The sequence below is a fragment of the Ovis aries genome, chromosome 26 (genome assembly GCF_016772045.2).
Source record: "Ovis aries strain OAR_USU_Benz2616 breed Rambouillet chromosome 26, ARS-UI_Ramb_v3.0, whole genome shotgun sequence".
Lineage (NCBI taxonomy): Eukaryota > Metazoa > Chordata > Mammalia > Artiodactyla > Bovidae > Ovis > Ovis aries.
The window spans coordinates 1,489,681-1,507,755 of record NC_056079.1 but is presented as its reverse complement, the minus strand read 5'-3'; the positions used below and the strand labels follow the sequence as shown (position 1 = coordinate 1,507,755).

General features: G+C 54.6%; 1 protein-coding gene across 4 annotated transcripts in view; it reads right to left on the bottom strand.

Moving 5' to 3' along the window:
• The window catches only part of ARHGEF10 (Rho guanine nucleotide exchange factor 10), a 62,089-nt gene that overhangs the window by 14,814 nt on the left and 29,200 nt on the right, over window positions 1–18,075 (bottom strand). For 3 of the 4 annotated variants that reach the window (XM_027962651.3, XM_027962649.3, XM_042241502.2), the window contains 15 exons: window positions 17,424–17,530; window positions 14,578–14,655; window positions 14,178–14,357; window positions 13,398–13,514; window positions 12,485–12,577; window positions 11,615–11,785; window positions 9,780–9,925; window positions 9,407–9,582; window positions 4,695–4,810; window positions 4,205–4,332; window positions 3,946–4,046; window positions 3,651–3,772; window positions 2,908–2,994; window positions 1,957–2,159; window positions 1,278–1,435 (listed from right to left, as the gene is read on the bottom strand). In XM_027962651.3, coding sequence (XP_027818452.2) covers window positions 1,278–1,435; window positions 1,957–2,159; window positions 2,908–2,994; window positions 3,651–3,772; window positions 3,946–4,046; window positions 4,205–4,332; window positions 4,695–4,810; window positions 9,407–9,582; window positions 9,780–9,925; window positions 11,615–11,785; window positions 12,485–12,577; window positions 13,398–13,514; window positions 14,178–14,357; window positions 14,578–14,655; window positions 17,424–17,530 — 1,983 coding nt within the window. The remainder of the gene's footprint in view (window positions 1–1,277; window positions 1,436–1,956; window positions 2,160–2,907; window positions 2,995–3,650; window positions 3,773–3,945; window positions 4,047–4,204; window positions 4,333–4,694; window positions 4,811–9,406; window positions 9,583–9,779; window positions 9,926–11,614; window positions 11,786–12,484; window positions 12,578–13,397; window positions 13,515–14,177; window positions 14,358–14,577; window positions 14,656–17,423; window positions 17,531–18,075) is intronic. The other variant, XM_042241501.2, reaches the window with a different exon arrangement.

Below are 18,075 nucleotides of genomic sequence, written 5' to 3'. Positions count from 1 at the left end.
AATTAAAGATTTTAAAATTTAAAAAATAAAAATCTTAAAAATTAAAAAAAAAATAAAAATAAAAATAAAAATAAAAATTTCAGCTTAATAATCCATGTTAACTTTTGAGATTACCTTTGTAGACACAGTAAAATATTAGGAAAAATTAAAAAAAAAAAAAAAAGATACGGTGTGCCTCAAACTTACAGTGTTATATGTCAGTCATATCTCAGTAAACTTTGGGGGGTAGGTTTAAGTTCACCCAATAAACAAAAATAAAGCCTGAATAAATTCGTAACACCGGAAGAAATGGACATAGACACCCCAAATCAAGTTGGAGACCAAATATATCATAGTCATTTCAAACTTTCAAATAGTCAATAGTTCCCATGAAATTTAAACTCTACTGGAGCAGCAGAAAAAACAACTTGAGTGAGTAATGGTGAACAAAGGTTGCAGAGAAGAGAAGCAGAGAGAATCCCATGATAAACACTCATGCGATTCTAAATAAATGTGTATTTAAACACGAAATCACACCAAGCAGGAGCGAAATGATGGGTCCTCTGCAGAGTGAAATCTCCCTGAGGGGCCCTGGATCCTGCTGGGCCCCTCATCCTCTGCAGGAGTTCAGCGCCGGCCTTAACCCACCCCTGCCTGGGGCCACGGGCTTCTGCTCTGGGACACAGTGAAGTGTGAGAAACAGCTGGTGCTGTGCCGGGCAGCCTAACCCTAACCCAACAGCTGGTGCTGTGCTGGGTGGCCTAACCCTAACCCAACAGCTGGCACTGTGCTGAGCAGCCTAACCCTAACCCAACAGCTGGCGCTGTGCTGGGCAGCCTAACCCTAACCCAATAGCTGGAACTGTGCTGAGCGACCTAACCCAACAGCTGGCGCTATGCTGAGCAGCCTAACCCTAACCCAACAGCTGGTGCTGTGCTGGGCAGCCTAACCCTAACCCAATAGCTGGAACTGTGCTGAGCGACCTAACCCAACAGCTGGCGCTATGCTGAGCGGCCTAACCCTAACCCAACAGCTGGCGCTGTGCTGAGTGGCCTAACCCTAACCCAACAGCTGGCACTGTGCTGAGCGGCCTAACCCTAACCCAACAGCTGGTGCTGTGCTGAGCACAACACAACCCAACAGCGGACGCCTCTGTCCACGTCAGGATCGACTGAGTCACAGGAGCCTCGGGATGCGGGGTGGCAGGTACTGATGGGACTGCCGCTCGGCCCGGAGTGAACCCCCGACCCCAGAGGCGGCAGTGACACCTCGGTGCAGGCGCGCCCCGGGACACTCACCGTTCGCTCTGGCGTAGATGGCCACGGTGCCGTTGACCAGGCCGACGTACAGGCTCTGGGCCGTGCAGGCCAGGCTCGTGACCGTGGACTTCTCCGGGGTGAAGAAGTGCTGCAGCCGCAGCTTCTTGCAGCCTTGGCTGCTCTTGTAGATGGAGATGCTGTGAGACGCATCACCCGGTGGGCGCGTGCTCACACGGACGGGCGCGACCACCGAGCAGGGGGACCCTGTCACCCCGGCCCGCCCTTCCCCACCTCCTGCTCCTTCTGCAAACACCTGGTTGCACCCCTGATCTCTCTCTTCTCTTTTAAAAGACAAGTTCTGGGTTCTTTTTTAAGCCTAGTTCTTCCTATAGATCTAGGGACTTCACGCTAGGAAAGTCAACGCAACTTCCCTTTAAACTCTGAATGATGCTCAGTGTGAGGTTAACACAGAGCTCAGCTGTTTCATCCCGAAGTCTAAGAGTGATGTGCACTTAGAAGTGTGATCGGCAGGAAGTGCGGCCGCGGCAAAGGGCAGCAGGAACTAGAACTCTCCCCGGCAGGTGCTGCCGCCCCCTGGGGTTCCCCGGGAACGTCCTTCAGAGCTGAGTCCCAGCTTGCTCCACCGTCACCGCACAGACCCCAGCAGAGCCACCAGGGAGGGGCAGTGGCAAGGCCCAGGGCCGGGGGAGGCGCTCACCTGCCCTCCTCCGTCCCCAGGCAGACAGCGGGCACGCCCAGCACCCGGCCCCCGCCCTCGGGCTCGCGGGGCCTGTCCTCGGCGGGCACATATACCATGCACAGCACGCGGGACTCCACGTTGAAGCACTCGATGACCTTGGGGCTGGAGTTGTGGAAGGAGACGATGGCGATCTGCCCCATCTGACTGGTGCAGCTCCCGATCTGGGGGTCGGGGGAGAAGTGAGCAGGGGGCTCCCAGCTCCCGATCTGGGGGCCAAGTGAGCAGGGGGCTCCCACGGTGCCTGCACAGCCGACCCCCTACGGTACAGCTCCCGATCTGGGGGTCGGGGGAGAAGTGAGCAGGGGGCTCCCACGGTGCCTGCACAGCCGACCCCCCACGGCCACAGCAAGACCCGGCCCCGGAGTGGGAACCAGCTCCCGACAGCGTGGCATGGCCTTCCCCGTATGCCCCCTCTGCGTTCAGCTGGGTGACCTTTTCCTTTACTTCAGTAACGAGAGAACAGCTCTGCTCTTGTACAAGTCACATCTATATCCTTTAAAACCTGAACACCTAGCACTATAGTAGAGGCCCATTGATATATAATTCAAAGTCTGGAAATATGGACTAGAATCAATCTTAAACCAGGCCTTACCTAAGAAAACAAGGATATAAGAGGAGAAAAGGGGCGAGAACTGCCCCAGTTGAAAAAAAAAAAAAAACATTTAAATACTTCTATTATTTAAGTTAGTTGTCTTTGGACTGAAATTAATCTGGAGAAGTTTTATTTGAAAAAGAAAAAAGAGAAACATTTCACTCTAGGGTTGTCCTTTTCCCATCTGGGACTTCCATGTTTACAGCACGCTGACCAGTAACAGCAATCTACGGGATGGCCTGTCATTTTTTCATCTCATTAACTGTGGATACGGATTCTTCACGAACCTGAATTAAAACCAAACAAAGGCGTCTTACCCACAGGAAACCGTGAGCCACGGAAAACGAGTCTGACTGATTCTCATTATTCAGGTACGGCTCAGGATTATAAACAGCACATTCAATCTAAAGGGGAATAAAATCAAAGACCCGAATTTAAAATGGGACACAGAGGAGGCTGGCAGACAAGTCTTTTAACAGATGACAGTGTCTGACATAAGCCACGGAAATGACAAGACTAAGAGAGGAAAAGATGGATGTACCAGTTGCAGAGACTTTGTTTTTAGAAGCAAACGCCTCAGTGTGCCCGGGGGCTGCATCCCCACAGGGTAGGCCACATCGACAGGCCCGTGCCTCTCCCAGGGAGCAGGCTCTGCCACTGCAGGGGTCCCCGTAAACCGAGGCAGCTCCAGGTCTGAGTGTCAGCCAGAGACCACATGGGAAATAGTAACATGTCTCCTAAAGAAAGACGCACCCACGTGTCTCAGCGGCCACAGCGGTCGCTGGTCATCCTGCCTGAGTGCACACACACAGCACAGGCACACCAGTACCAGGCCACCTGGAGATGGGGTTTGCTTCAGTGAAGAGTGGGCCCCACACCCCAGGCCGGCAGAGGGCTCCCAACGATGACCCACGTGGGAGCCCAGCTGCCGGGCGAGGGGCCTGGGAGGAGGGCGGGGCAGCGGCCGAGACGAGCAGGCTCTGCCCTGAAGCACCCCAGCCCTGCAGGATCTCTACACACGCCAGCCCAGAGGCCACGCCCAAGGCTGCCCGGGCCCCACCTTGAACTCCTGCTGCTTGGCCACCGTCACAGGCATGTGTCCCAGAAGGAGCGGGTGTCTCTCCTTCCTGATCTGGTTCCCGTCATCCTCCACGCAAAACCAGCCCAGGTGGTTCTCCTCCTCTGCAGCCGCCGGGGAGAACGGACAGAGGTGAGGACGTTCTTACGGGTGACCGGACGAACCCCTTCTCAAGCTTCCTTCCCAGCCGCGGTCTTACCCTCCCGGGCGTGCACCCATCGTAAGAGAGGAATGCGTGCCACCCCTCGTTTCATCAGCTGACCTCAACCCATCTTACCCAGGGCGAGCTTGGCCATCTGCAGGCTGTTGATCCAGGACTCCTTGATGGCGGGAGTGAAGGTGTTGAACACGGCGGTGAAGAAAGTCGGCCGGCCGGACCTGCAGGGAGAAGGGAAGGCCGTTCACTCCGCAAGTGGGCTCCAACGCGTGAAACCCAGTCCTGGGGCCTGCCTGTAGGATACGGTCCCCAAACTGTGAGGACGAGCAGGTTGGGACAGAGGACCGAGCTCGCGGGCCCCCCCCTGAGGCCCACTAACTTGTCCTGCTTCCCCGGGAGCTGCAGCTGCACCCGGCAGCAGTCGGCCGCTCGGATCTCCTCTTCCTTCTTCAGAATCAGCCTCTGTAAGCCGGACATCCAGTCCTGGGCCACCGACGGGTTCAGGTTCTAGGAGGAGACGCACAAGTGCACGGAAAGGTGTTAGGAAGACAGCACCGAACTGAGGGAGAGGAGGAAAGTGATGCCACGACATGAGAGACCCAGGGAGACCAGTGACACATCTCACGTCGGGAAAAAGGCTCCTTTGGGAGGAGGGTCACACGGTGCCAGGATGGTTCTAAGAGAACTGAGGCTTGAGTCAGCCTCAAGGCGAAGACGGTTACGCTGGAAGGCTTCAGCTCCTCGGAAATGGGAGACACAGTCAGATCAAGGCCTGGAGTAACTCCAGTCCCCCCTTCTGGGTGGTGGGAACCATGCTGATGATGGTTGGGAAACTAAAACAGAATTTAAACCCAAGATTCGGCCGTCACCTGATAGTTTCCTTTGAGGTTTCCGACCAGCTGAGTGATGTGGCCGATGACGCTGAGGTCATGCAGCAAGTTTTGGAGGTCTTGATACAGCTGCCCCGGCCCCACGTAGACTCGGTCTGCAACACAGGCGGCAAGAGGCGCACACTGAGGCCTGCCCTCTGCTCCAGTGGCTCTGAAGGCAGGGGGCCCAGGCTCCACCCCTGGTCAGGGGAATAGATCCCACAGGCTGCAACGGAAGATCCCAAGTGCGGCAGCGAAGACTCGGCGCAGCCAAACGATACTGGAAAACTAACACGCACAAATCCCAGCGTGTTCCCGCCAGGGCTGGAGGAAGGAGACTCAAGAACGGAGTCTAGCGCACCCAGAGATTTTTAAGGTGACTGTTTCCAGGTAACGAGATGCTTTTCCGTTTCTGACCTTTCATTCTGAAGTAATCTGAGACTTTCCAGAAAAGCTCTAACAGCATAAAGTTCCCTGCACCTGGTGCTGGATGGTGCCGGGTCAGAACCACAGAAGCCTCCTCGCAAAGCAGGAAATCACGCGGATGGAGCAGCGCTGACCAGCGTGGCCCCACCCAGACCTCGTGGCTCCTGGGAAGCAGACGGCTTCTCACCCAGCCCGTCTCCACGGAAACTGCGACAGGCTTGAAATCTCGGGGCTGGAAAGCCAAGCAGAGTCCGTGTGGTCAAGGACGCAGCAACTGTGCCCAGAGACCCTCAGAGGCGCAGGCTGGGGCTCGGCAGACACATCCGGCAGCAGCTCTGTGCCCGAGGGCCCTGCGTCACCCCAGGCACCCAGCACACACCAGGTACCGGGGGCCTCCAGGACCGGAGCTCTCCAGGCGGGGGGAACCGGGCAACAAGGAGGCCACAGACAGAGGCCAGCAGGGATGGTGGGGGTGCCCCCGGCTCCTGACGTGCACGTCACCCCGATCCACCGCAGGTCTCCCTGGTCTGTGCCTGTTCCCAGACAGGGAGGCACCGCAAGTGGCTGCCGGTGCCCCGCACAGCTCCTCTGCCCACAGCTGCGGCTGTGCCCGAGCCCGAGCGTGCATCTCCCCTTGGGACAGAGACCCAGCCATGCCTCTTGTTTTCACTGCCAATTGTGAGCGTTAAGTAACTACACAGAAATCAATGGGAGTGATTTTCCCAGAATGACATGCATCAGAATTTGCACAACTGCTCCCCCTGCTGAAACGTTTCAGAAACCTGTCCTCAGGACAGGCCAGCGGCCAGGGGGCAACGCCTTCCCCATCTTGTGCACATGTCTCTGAGGGTCTGACAGCTCATCCCCTGCCCCAGAGGCCCCCCAAGTGCCCATGTTGTGGACACAGCCCCTCAACACCCACCACGGTGCCCACCTGGCACAATTTCTTGCAAACTGAGGGTGGTCTAAAGGCCACTTGTGGAAACTGCACTGAGGTTATGAGAATCCTAAATGAAGAATCCAGTGTCACCTTATTTTTGCCATAAGGGAAATTTATTTCCTCATAAACCCGCCTCCTGCGATAGCATGAAGCAGAGTTAAACTAAGACGTGGTGGGCACAGAATTTTGCAAAATAACTCCCTGAACTTAAACCAGCCGAGGGCCTCTGGCTTGCAAGGCTCCACACCTAGTGGAAAGCTTGAGGCCTCACGTGGCACCCCCCAAGGAGAGGCAGGGTACAGGGCGGAGGCACCTTCCATCCCGGCTCTGCAGGGCCCTCCTCCCACAGCTGTGGTTGCCAGGCAGGGAGGCCTACGCTGTCCCCACCGCTCGACAGCAGCCCAGCCTGCAGTGCTGAACTTCAGAAAAGAGTCATTCAAACAGCACAACAGTCATGTGAACATCGGGGAGCAGGGTTTCTAACTCAGCTTCTCAAAATAGCTTGGGATGAGAAGCGCGGGAGCATCAGGAGAGACATCAGCGAGGGCACTGCAGCTGTTCTGTGAAAACTCCGGCACGACTGAGGCAGGCTGGCCCGTGAGCGGCTCATGGACAGGAGGCTCCCAGCTGCCCAGACCCGCCGGAGGAACCCCATGCTCAGCCTGGCGCTGGGGTCAAGGGGCGGACCCTGTCCACGTGGGCAATTCACTGTCCACCCCACAGGACCTGCCCTCCCCCCAGGGTGAACCTGGACAAATCCTTCATCCCTGCTGCCATGGGACAAACACCTGGACCATTTTCAGCATCTCTGTAAGCGCCGGACAGCATCACGCTCTGTCCCGGAGCTGGGAAAAGCCCCAGAGGGCCCCGACCTGAGTTCCATCGGCCCACACTTACAGAATTAGCAGACCTTAGTTCTAACCGAGAAGGCCTTTTAAAGACCATTTACTCCCCCACTCACCTTTCACAGCTCAGAGCTAGAAATCAGACCCACTCCACAGTTGGGGAAACCACAGAGGTTCCCACACTAATCCCAGGTGAATATCCGGGCCCACAGTGCTGACCGCATCTGTGTGCAGAGGACCCCAAGTCAGCATAGCCCCCCATTCCAGGCTCAGCACCTGGCACACCCTGGCCCCCCACCTTCTGTCCACCGTGCACTTAAAATGGGTGAACTGTGCTGCATGAGAGTACCATAATTTGTAAAGTTAATAAATGCTTTAAAAAGTAGCATATCTAACACAGAACTGAGACTTTTAAATGGGTGGCAGCTCTGCAAAGCGCCCATCCCTGGGACACCTGGGCCGAGACCACACCTGCCCCCCAACCTGGAGTCTCCCCACCCGGAAACTGCAGTCAGAGGCCACCCACGTATGACACGGGCTGGCTGGGGATACGCGGGCTAACCTTTCTCTTGCAGAGGCCGGCCATCACCACCCATGCGTGACATGGGCCTGGTGAGGACATGCGGGCTAACCTTTCTCCCGCAGTCAGAGGCCGGCCGTCACCACTCACGCGTGACACGGGCCCACCGGGGACACGCGGGCTAACCTTTCTACCCGAGAGGCCGGCATTCCCTCAGCATTAGCAGCCAGGGTCACCCTGCTCGCCTCTGTTCCAAGAGAAGATATTTTACTACCTTATCAGCAATGATCATGTTTTCCTTCTCCGACCTTAGGCTTTGTTCTCCAGCGTCCAATCATGTGTGTAATTGAAACCATAAGAGGAAGAGGCCCATTGGATGGGGATGGATCTAGGGGCCCATCTCCATGGCAACGTCTCGGTCCTGGGGTCTACCTGGGGGCCAGTCAGTGGTCTCGGTCCTATTAAAGACTTGCCAGTACTGCCCTTGTAAGGCCAGAGCTGAGCAGCTGGACAACCCTAAACTCAGAATGAAAGCAAAGGTGTTCTCTGCAGAGGGACGCACTGTCTCCTGATGGACAGTGAGAACTGTGTGCCTGATCTGCTGGGGCAGGTGAGAAGTTTCTGATATCACCGAGGGCTCAAGGGCAGCAGTGAACCAATCTGGGTTTTTTCTTGCGTGTCACACTTTAAAAATCAAGTCATCCTGCGTTTTGCTTTTTAACATGCTGACTTGACTCCTATCCTAAGCTGGCTCAACATGAACCATAAATTAGAAGATGAACAAGAGAACGCAGTGTTCCCAGGAAAGCATCTATTTCATGGATCGAAGGCATCCCTGGAGATCTAACACAATGAGGTGATCGTGATCACAAATACATCTTGGGCTTGCTTCCATGGTAATAGGCACATAAACATTATTTCTGTTCACAAAAACAAGACGTGAGAGGATCTGCTATCCTTCCAAGTCATTTAGCTAAATTTTTAAGAACTTTCACATCTTCATGTTGCTCCTTATTAAGTGAAAATGTTAGTAATCAAGTCAATTTGGAGACTATTTCTCCCTCCCTCCCCCTACTCCTCAGCTGGCCACTCCTTAGGAAAACCCGTGATCAAGTTATTACTGGTTATTACTGGTATTCTGGTTATTACTTGAGACAGTACGCACACTGTTTAAACAGCAGCATGAGTTTTCGTCAGCAATTCAGGAGTCTAACAGCACGTGCTCACGAAGCTTGCTCCTCAAGCAGGTCACCAGACGCGTGACTGTCAGCATCAGGCGAAGAAGATGGGCAAGCAGTGAGCAGACCCCACGCCAGCGGGGACCCAGCAGGCCCTGTTTCCTGTCCCCCTAGACCCAAGTGAACATGTGTGCTCACTCGGAAAAGCTACACCTTTCTCAACAATTTACGGGAAGTTCCCTTCACTGTACTTTAAGTACTCCACAATTCAGGGGCTGAGGCCAGTGAGTGAGCACAATTTAGCCGGGTTTTAACCTAGACTGAAAAAAAACAGATGAAAGTAACGACCACGACTCTGACACCAAGTTCGAATTCCAGGGTCCGCAGACCTTCCCCTAACAGTCACTGCGTGCAGGACTGCGGAGTACCGCCCAGTGCTGGGCCCTTCCCCGAGTCCTCTGTGAGGGGCACAGGCAGGCATGACCCCCGTGGAGACAGAAAGACACAGGGCAGAGAGCTGAACCCACAGCCCAGCCCACGCCCGCTGGGACTCTCTCTGCAGCCACACGACACGCCCTCTGCAGAGAGCAGGGCCCCATCCCAGCTTCTGGGGGTGGGGGGCACAGTTCAGGATGGGGATCAGAAAGACTGATGACATCCCAAGGGAAGCCCCCATTCACAACTCTGAAAGGGGAGCGCTCAGAGATGAGCCGCCGGCTGGCGTGTGTCCACACTCCCCACACGTCCCCCGTAAGGACTGCGCCACCCACGCCTCCTGCCTCAGCCCCGGAAGCGTCACTCACGGGACTTGGCACCGGGTGCCAGCAGGTTCTCGGGCGCAGGGCCCGCGGGACAGCGGCCGCCCTCTGCCGTGCCCTCGCCGCCGCCGTACTCGACCACCTCCACCTGCCCGAGCGGGACGCTCCACTTCAGCAGGTACCTCTGGCCCGACGTCACCGCACTGCTGTCGTGGGAAGCGCTGCGAGAAGCGGGGGCCCTGGTTTCAGCGACAACCACGGGGATGCATCTCCAGGCCTCTCTTCCCGGGAGACACCACAGAGACCCCCGACATGCTCACCAGCTGGGCTCTGTACAGCATCCGCGGGAAGGGGACACGCCACCCGCTCCGCCCGTGACCACAGAGCTCGCGCGGGCTGGCCCCGGCCGCCCACTCACCGGGCGCTGACCGTGGCGCACATGAGCACGTCGTTCAGCATGAAGAGCCGGCGCTCCTTGGTTTTCATGATCTCCCCCCGGTCATTGTAGACGGTCTCTATCACGTCGTCAGAGCGGATGAGGTAGCGACTGCCGCTGCTGAGAAGCTAGGCATTCAAAATCCATCAAGGAAAAGAAAAAAGATGAGAAAGAAGCCTCATGAGAGACACGAGCAGACAGTGTCCAAGTTTTATAGGTTCTCTTTTCTTTACAGAGAAGCCTTGTGTTTCCAACCACACTTTGTGCATGTACAGCATAGAGCTCAGAAAGCGGCTCTTTTAAAAGATTTTTCCTTTCCCTAAAACCACGCTCTTCTGTTTTAACTGACTTAGTGTTTGCTGCACCCTGCCGCACGTGGGATCTTCTCTCCCTGACCAGGGACTGAACCCACACCACCCACACTGGAAGGCGGAACCTCAACCACTGGACCACCAGAGAAGTCTTGCAACTTTTTCAAATGAATCTAGACAGTGGCGGGACTCTAACTTCCTTCCTCGAGCACAGTGCCTCCAGCCAAGACATGCTGACTCAGCCACAGAAGGCTCACTTATTTTCCCGTGTCATTCACTGCAACCCTTCTCTTTCAATGACTCCTCAGAATACACACTCCAGTCTTCAGGGACGGTCACCCCCACCTTTCCTTTACTCAGGACGCTGTCTCGACGTGGAAAGTCTGTGGGAATCTTTATTCTCTGCTTTTACTTCTCCCAAAGGATATCGTAGTGACGTAACATCCTGACTGCTCGTGGCTGGCCATGTGTTAACTTGTCTGAGCCAAACAAGACACTCTTTGTTTCCAAAGGAAAGGTGCTTCAGATTCAATGGTAAAATGACTTAACTCATGCAGGAGGCAGACTTATTTTAGCACTTTAGCCTGGCAGGAAACCAGGAATCCCTGGGCCAGACACCCACCCCGGCTGCCCGACCTCACGGGGACGAAGCTGAATGTTGCTGACTCACCCATCAGTGATACCGCCCTCAGAGCACGCCGGCTGCCCTGGGTTCCCACATGTTTGGGTACCACTGGGAAGCAGGACTTTAAACAACACGAGCCCTGCTGAGAACATCTGTGAATGCTACTTTCTGCTTATAAACCTGAGCTTAAAATGTACGACCATAAAGTGCTTGCAGTTAGGTTATTAGGTGTCTGTATCCGGTAGGAAAGGGCCCCTGCTGACAGAAACAAAGGTGACTGTAGCAACAGAGACTATTTTACGTAATTCTTCAACACGGCTCGTATCCAGTAACTGCTTCCTGTGAACAAGAGCTTCAAATAAAAATGGCACAGCCTAGGTGAAACCGGATTATCGTGGCAGGAACACAACCTTGTAAACACGAAGCTGAGACACAGCTCTGCAGAGAAGCCGCCTTTACACTGAGTTCTGGGTCCCTTCTGCATGACATATGCAGCTTGGTCCCGCATGGATGAGGCAGGTAAGACCGTGTGTGACTGCCTATGCTTCTGTGGACGTCCATGCAGGACTAAGAGGGAACGTTGCATTTTGAAAGTAAAATTCAGCTAGAAGAGCGACTCTTAACCCTCCCTGTGGCTCTGGGTCCATCCGAGGACCTGGTCAGCCTAGGAGCCGCTTTCCAGGAAAAGTGCTCAGACCAGGTGGGCTCTGTGTGCGCTTTCCAGGGTGTGCGACCCAGGGGCTCTCTGTGGACCCTGGTCAGCAGCTCTGGGCCCAGAGAGACTCGCCACCAAGGTCCCAGGGGATCAATAATAAGTGGCTCAGAGAGCCACAGCTCATTAGCACAAGCGGAAACAGCCTGCAGAGCAGAAAAGCGTCCACCTTGTTCAGGTACCGCTCGTTGATGGCTTTTGCTATCTGCTTGATTTCACAGCGCTGGTCGGCGTCTCTCTTCCTCTCGTTCAGCTTCTCTGCTAGCGTCTCGAGCTCCGTCAGCGCCATCTGGAGGGGCAGCCGGTCAGGGTGTCCCCGGGGCGTGTTCTTCAGCATGTCCTTCAGGAGACAAAAGGCAGGGGGAGGCTGACACATGAGGCCAGGTAGGGGGCAGATGGTCACCAGGCACACCCGCCCCCTCATCGCACAGCTCCAGCATGGGCGGGGGGGGAGGAGGGTTCTGGCACCGCTGCTTCTTGGGGAATAAAATAAGCCCTGGGAAAGGACAACCAACTCAGTGAATCATGCTTTGGCTGAACATTCGAAGCTCCTTTTCCAAATACAAAATTGACTCATTAATCGGGGGTGGGAAGGGAAACAAGATCGCGTTTCCAGGGAAGGACCCCATGGCCGGCTCGCCGAGACCTCAGAAACTTCTGCCCTGGTAACGGTCAGGGTGCAGGTCTCAGCATGAGCGTGGCGAGGGGACCCACAGACGCTCGGATCTCCTTCCCAGGCGTGAGTCCTAGTACTGGGCTTTGAGTGCCATCTGCCTAGGGGGCACAGGGGGGGCCCCGCAGGGGCACAATGCGGTCACCTCCTGCACCCAGGCGCCCAGCTCCAGACTCCGAGTCAGGTTCTGAGAGGGCCGTCTACGAGCCGGGCGCTGTCACCTTGGAGACCTCGCAGACTGCCCTCCCTACCCCGTCCCGCCACCCCCCGCCCCGGGCCCACCCTGACATAAGTGACCCGGAGGATGAAGCGGGGCTGAGAGCCTGCCATCCCCCCCAGGACCCGGAGGGGCGGCGGGTGCCTCACCTGGAGCAGCAGGATGAACTGCGGGAACCTCTGGATGGGCTTCGTCATCAGGCTGTGCAGTGTGACGCGGTCAGGGCTGGACTCCTGACACTGCTGCAGGGACAAGGCCCGTCACCCCAGCTCAGACCACACCACCCACCTGCCCACCCACCCGCGGGACGCAGCCCCGGGGAGGAGCGCACACCACCCACAGCGCTCACCAGGGACCTCCACGGCTTCCCGCAGCCATTCCCGGGAGGGTGGGGCGCACCCCGGGGTCAGAGGAGGGGCAGACCCCGGAGCCCTTCCAGCTCCGTGGGGCTCATCCTCAGGGGGTCTGCTCCCTGCCCACCCTGGAGACCAAGGGGCCCTCTGACCAGATCCCAGAGCCTGACCCTGAGGTCACCAGCAGCAGCCGGGCCTGGGTCTGGGGTCTGGTCTGCAGTCTCCGCCTCAACCCATCTGGCTGCATCCTTCTAAGGATGTGCAGACAATGGTGGTTTTCAAGAAGCTACTTCACCACTAAAAATTCATCTTTATTTCTGGTACTGATCCAATAACGAGGGTCCCATTAGTGCTAAAATCATTACAATAAATAACGTTATACATCTAGAGGGGAAACTTGGTAAAATTTCACTACAAAGTACTTGGCATCGAACCTGTTATCAGTTCAGTTCAGTTCGGTCACTCAGTCATTTCCAACTTTTTGCGACTCCATGAACTGCAGCACGCCAGGCCTCCCTGTCCATCACCAACTCCCGGAGTCCACCCAAACCCATATCCACTGAGTTGGTGATGCCATCCAGCCATCTCATTCTCTGTCGTCCCCTTTTCCTCCTGCCCTCAATCTTTCCCAGCATCAGGGTCTTTCCCAGTGAGTCAGCTCTTGGCCAAAAGGATGTTAAAAAACACACACAAAATTTAAAGTGTTTACCTTTAAAAATTCAAGGAAAGCAGGTTTTGTAGCACACGTTTTCTTAAGGATTGCCACAGCTGTGCTGAAATTATTCACATATTCACTATAAGCATCCAGCACCATGGATTTGGAAAACTGTAACACAAGAGAAAATCGGGAAATGAAAGTAGCGTAGGGCTCACTGCCTCCTCGCCAAGCTTGGGATGAAAGAGCGAAAGCTGCACTAAGAGCAGCCTCTCCGCCACCGTGCTCTTTCCACGGAATAAACTTCATTATGACTAAGAGTGATTTTTTTTTCTTTAAGCAGACTTGTTAGGAGTCTGCGGCTCTCACTCTGCTGACCCCAGGGTACTTCAGTGCTTCCTAGCTCAAAGCCGTGGCGATTTGGCTGTCAGTTAAGAAAGTTCCTGACTGTAGTCATATAAACATGACAAGCACAGACGTCCTCCTTTAAGCTGCTGCTGACCGGCACTTTGTGGACAGAAGGTCGGGTGCCTCAGCATGTGGATGTCCTGGGATCCTGACCTGACATGGAGATGACACTGTGTGGTCTGAGATGCATTGGGGCACCTGGGCCTGTCATGTTTCCACATCCTTCCCCAGCTGCACACAAGGGCGCAGAGCCTCCTGACCGCAGACTGGCCTCCACGGGAGGTCCGCAGTGTCCGTCCAGGCTCAGCCAGGGTCAGCCGGGCTTGCACCAACAGGAGACCCACCCTGAGGCATCCAAGGAAGAAGGGAGGGGGCCCTGGAGCCCAGGGAGCCCTGCAGACCCTCCACATGCACCAGCCCCGTTACCGAGGCCACGAAGACGTCTCCGATCATCTCCACCGAGTCCCACTCAGCCACGCGGCCGGCCAGCGCGATCTGGAGCAGGCAGTGGCACTGCAGCACCTCCTTGACCCGGAAGAAGACGGTCCTCAGCTTCCTCTCGCTCAGCACCTTGGGCTCCATCTCCCACAGCGGCTTCTCATATTGCTGAGGCAGAGACCAACAAGCACGGCCCAGGCTTTTCTCAGGTTCCACAAGGAACACAGAGAAGCTTGCCCTATAATTACACGTGTGTCCAAATAAACCGCATGACTCTTGATGTCGATGCATAGACACAACTCTCAGAGTCGCTTAAGAACTTTGCAAATTTGAGTATTTTACGATTCATAAAAGACATAAAAGACAAAACAGTGTGATATTTGGGTACCTCCAATATCCTCTTCAGAGCATCCACGTAGTTTTTCTCGCTTTCTACGATCGAGCCCAGAATGTACCTTCTTACGACCTGTTGGGAGTTTGAAAACACAATGGTTAAAAACTGCCTCGGAAAACACAGCAAACAGATTCAACTTCTGTTGAGGCTTATTGATAAAGTTTCTCCGTGTTCAAAACAGTACGTAAGTGAAACCTCCCAAGGCCTTAAAATATATTAACGTTCTACCGTGATGGGCATAAGACATACTTCCCCATCACTACAATTCTGTTGTTTTTTAAAAACAACAAATTATAAACCACAACTCGAGCAACACAGCAAAATCATGGCATTAATAACAATTTCATTCACCCATACAATAAAAATGAACTGACTGTGTGCTCTGCATGCCCAGCATGGAGCTTCATGGGGTTAATATATACTCCGTGTACATATTAAGTTCAGAAAAAAAAAAAAAAACAACTTTCCAGTCTTCCCCCAAAGAACCGTATTAGCAACACTTATCTAAAATCATTACTCCAAAGTTTTTTTTAAAAGCTCTTGGAAGGTGGAGGTGTAGATCTGTTTTGTTCTGAGGCCATTCAAAGCCTCCAAGGCTAGAAGCGCAGCGAGTGAATCACCGAAGTCATTTCAGGAGCAGCCCCCACCCCCTCAGATCTCAGACGCCTGCACGTGAAGTAGTGACATCACTTTGGGGTTTGTTCCCACGACCTGAGGGCATGCCAGCACAAGCTTCTGGCCCCAAGGTGCTTGCTGGAGACCAGGGACGACACTTGGCACTTCTGTCCAGGTGACACGCAGTCTGGAAAGTTGGTTTTGCCAGTAAAGGGGAAGCAGAGCGTAAAAAGCATAGCAAGGTTGCTCTTCCCCACCCCCAGCTGCGCAGTGGGATGCTCATCCCAGGAACCGCGGCGCCACCTGGTGGCAGAAACCGCCCCTGGCTGCGTCAGTGTGACTCCTTTCCACAGGACGAGATGGAGGCAAAAACCAACCCTGAGGGACACCTGAGGAGCAGAGTGACAGGTTTAAAGGGCGGATGCTTCAAAGCACACACAGATGTGTCTATGAGCCCACAGACCCCTTGCTCTAGATCCTGCCCCCAAACTATAGACGGTCAGATTCAGAGTCCCAGACACTGTCTCAAGTCTGGAGTCAGAATATCTGGGAACTTGGGGGGATCTAACACTGCAGATGGTGGCTGCAGCCACGAAATTAAAAGACGCTTACTTCTTGGAAGGAAGTTATGACCAACCTAGACAGCATATTCAGAAGCAGATACATTACTTGTCAAAAAAGGTCTGTCTAGTCAAGGCTATGGTTTTTCCAGTGGTCACATATGGATGTAAGAGTTAAACTATAAAGAAAGCTGAGCGCCGAAGAATTGATGCTTTTGAACTGTGGTGCTGGAGAAGACTCTTGACACTTCCTTGGGCTGCAAGGAGATCCAACCAGTCCATCCTAAAGGAAATCAGACCTGGGTGTTCACGATTGATGCTGAAGCTGAAACTCCAATACTGTGGCCACCTGATGCAAAGAGCTGACTCATTGGAAAAGACCCTGATGCTGAGAAAGATTGGGGGCACGAGGAGAAGGGGACAACAGAGGATGAGATGGCTGAATGGCATCACCGACTCAATGGATATGAGTTTGAGTGAACTTCAGGGGTTGGTGATGGACAAGGAGGCCTGGCCTGCTGCGGTTCATGCGGTTGCAAAGAGTCGGACACGACTGAGCGACTGAACTGAACTGAACCCAGGTATTAAATACTCTGCTTCAGTCCTGAGATGACTCTGATGTATCAGGCCAAAGGGCCTGGAATTGGTATCAAAACAATGGAAAATTAAGATAAAACCCCAAATCTGCCCCGACTGGAGGGCCCCCGCAGGTCAGGACACCCCTCAGTCAACCCTAGTATGTGGGCAGCGCGCCCGGGGCCGGTCCCCAGACTTCAGGCTTCCCAATCCACGCACGGCTGACGGGGCGTTGTCCGGGGGCGGCGCTTGCACACTGCTCACGCACGGCCTCCTCGCGCCCTCCCCTCTTCGCGCAGCCCTCCTCACGCATGCCTTCCCTACCTACACCTACGCCTCGCACACACAGCCTCCGCACGCACTCGCGCACGGCCTCCCGAGCACAAGCCCGCTCGCCTCGGCCCCGCCCTCACCCGACGGTGGCTGCCCGTCTCCTCGCGGCAGCCCGCCACCTTTCCCGTCGGACTCTGAACTGACCGCGGAGGGTTTTCATGGTCTGCACGCCGTACGCACGCGTGCGCTTCACGTGTGCGATGCGTGCGTCTCTATCGACCATCACCTCACTGCCCGCCTACGTCCGTCCAGCTTTGTCATCTCCCTAGGCCGTCGGTGGTCTCTCTCAGCGCCCATGAACCGCACCATGCTGCCCACGTGGGAAGACTCAAGTCACACGCCCGTAGGACCAGCAACCCTTCCCCCGAAGGCCCCCGGCTCTGGGGCATGCCCTCGCCCCTCACGCCCTCCTCCCCTTTCACCCAAACATAGTCAATGGAAACCACTGAATTTTTTCTCCTCTGCTACCTATGTTCAGCGATTAAGAAACTCGTTTACATTTGGCTACGTTCATGAGTTACTGGAAATCTGTATTCTAACCTCACCATCGCACAGACGCTTCACACACTCACACCTGGTCTCTTGGCCGTCAGCATGAATGAGCGTGAGTGAGTCTCAGAAAGCAGCAGACCTTCCACGCGCGCTCACAACCACACAGCGGGGACACCTAACGTATTTAAGGACAGGGAGGCCCGGGGCCAGGCGGACGGAGAGGTCAGCGTAGCCTTGCCGTGCCAGGCCCGCCCCAAGCCCTACCTGCTGCTGAGACAAGCCTTCGGGCATCGGGGTGAGGATGGCTTCGGGGTGCCTGCAGTCCACGTCGATGAACACGTTCTGCTCCTCTTCAAGACAGGATCTGTGGTCTTAAAGGAAGACAGAGCGTGCTAGTCTGATGTTGAAATGGGGCCTTTATAACACTGCAGGGCAGTAAAGCTGCCGTCAGAGTGGCGCCCTTGGCAGACACCTCAGCCCCAAGCGTCCTTCCCACCCAGATGAGTCAAGTGAAGCTTTAACAAACCCAGAAAATAGCCCCTCCCACAAGGGGAACACAGAGTTTGTCAATATTTGAAGTTTTTGATACTTGAAATCTAACTTCAAAAAGGCAGAGGTGTCATTTGAACACCTAGATGGCAGAGTAGAAACACATATTTCAGTTTCTGAATCTATAACATAAACCAAAGTCAGAAGCAAATAAAGGCAGTTCTGAGTTATTCAGAACCAACACTCCACAGTCAAGTAAAAACAAAGAGAGACTCAGTAACCTCCTGACTTTCTGCCTTTCTCACTAGAACTCTGATAAAGCACAACTCCCCCCACATCAAAAATTTTAGACCAGAACTAAATTCATTTCTAAGAACTTAGATGCAGCTAAGTAATCTAAAGAATCCACAGAATGGCTAGAAACCAG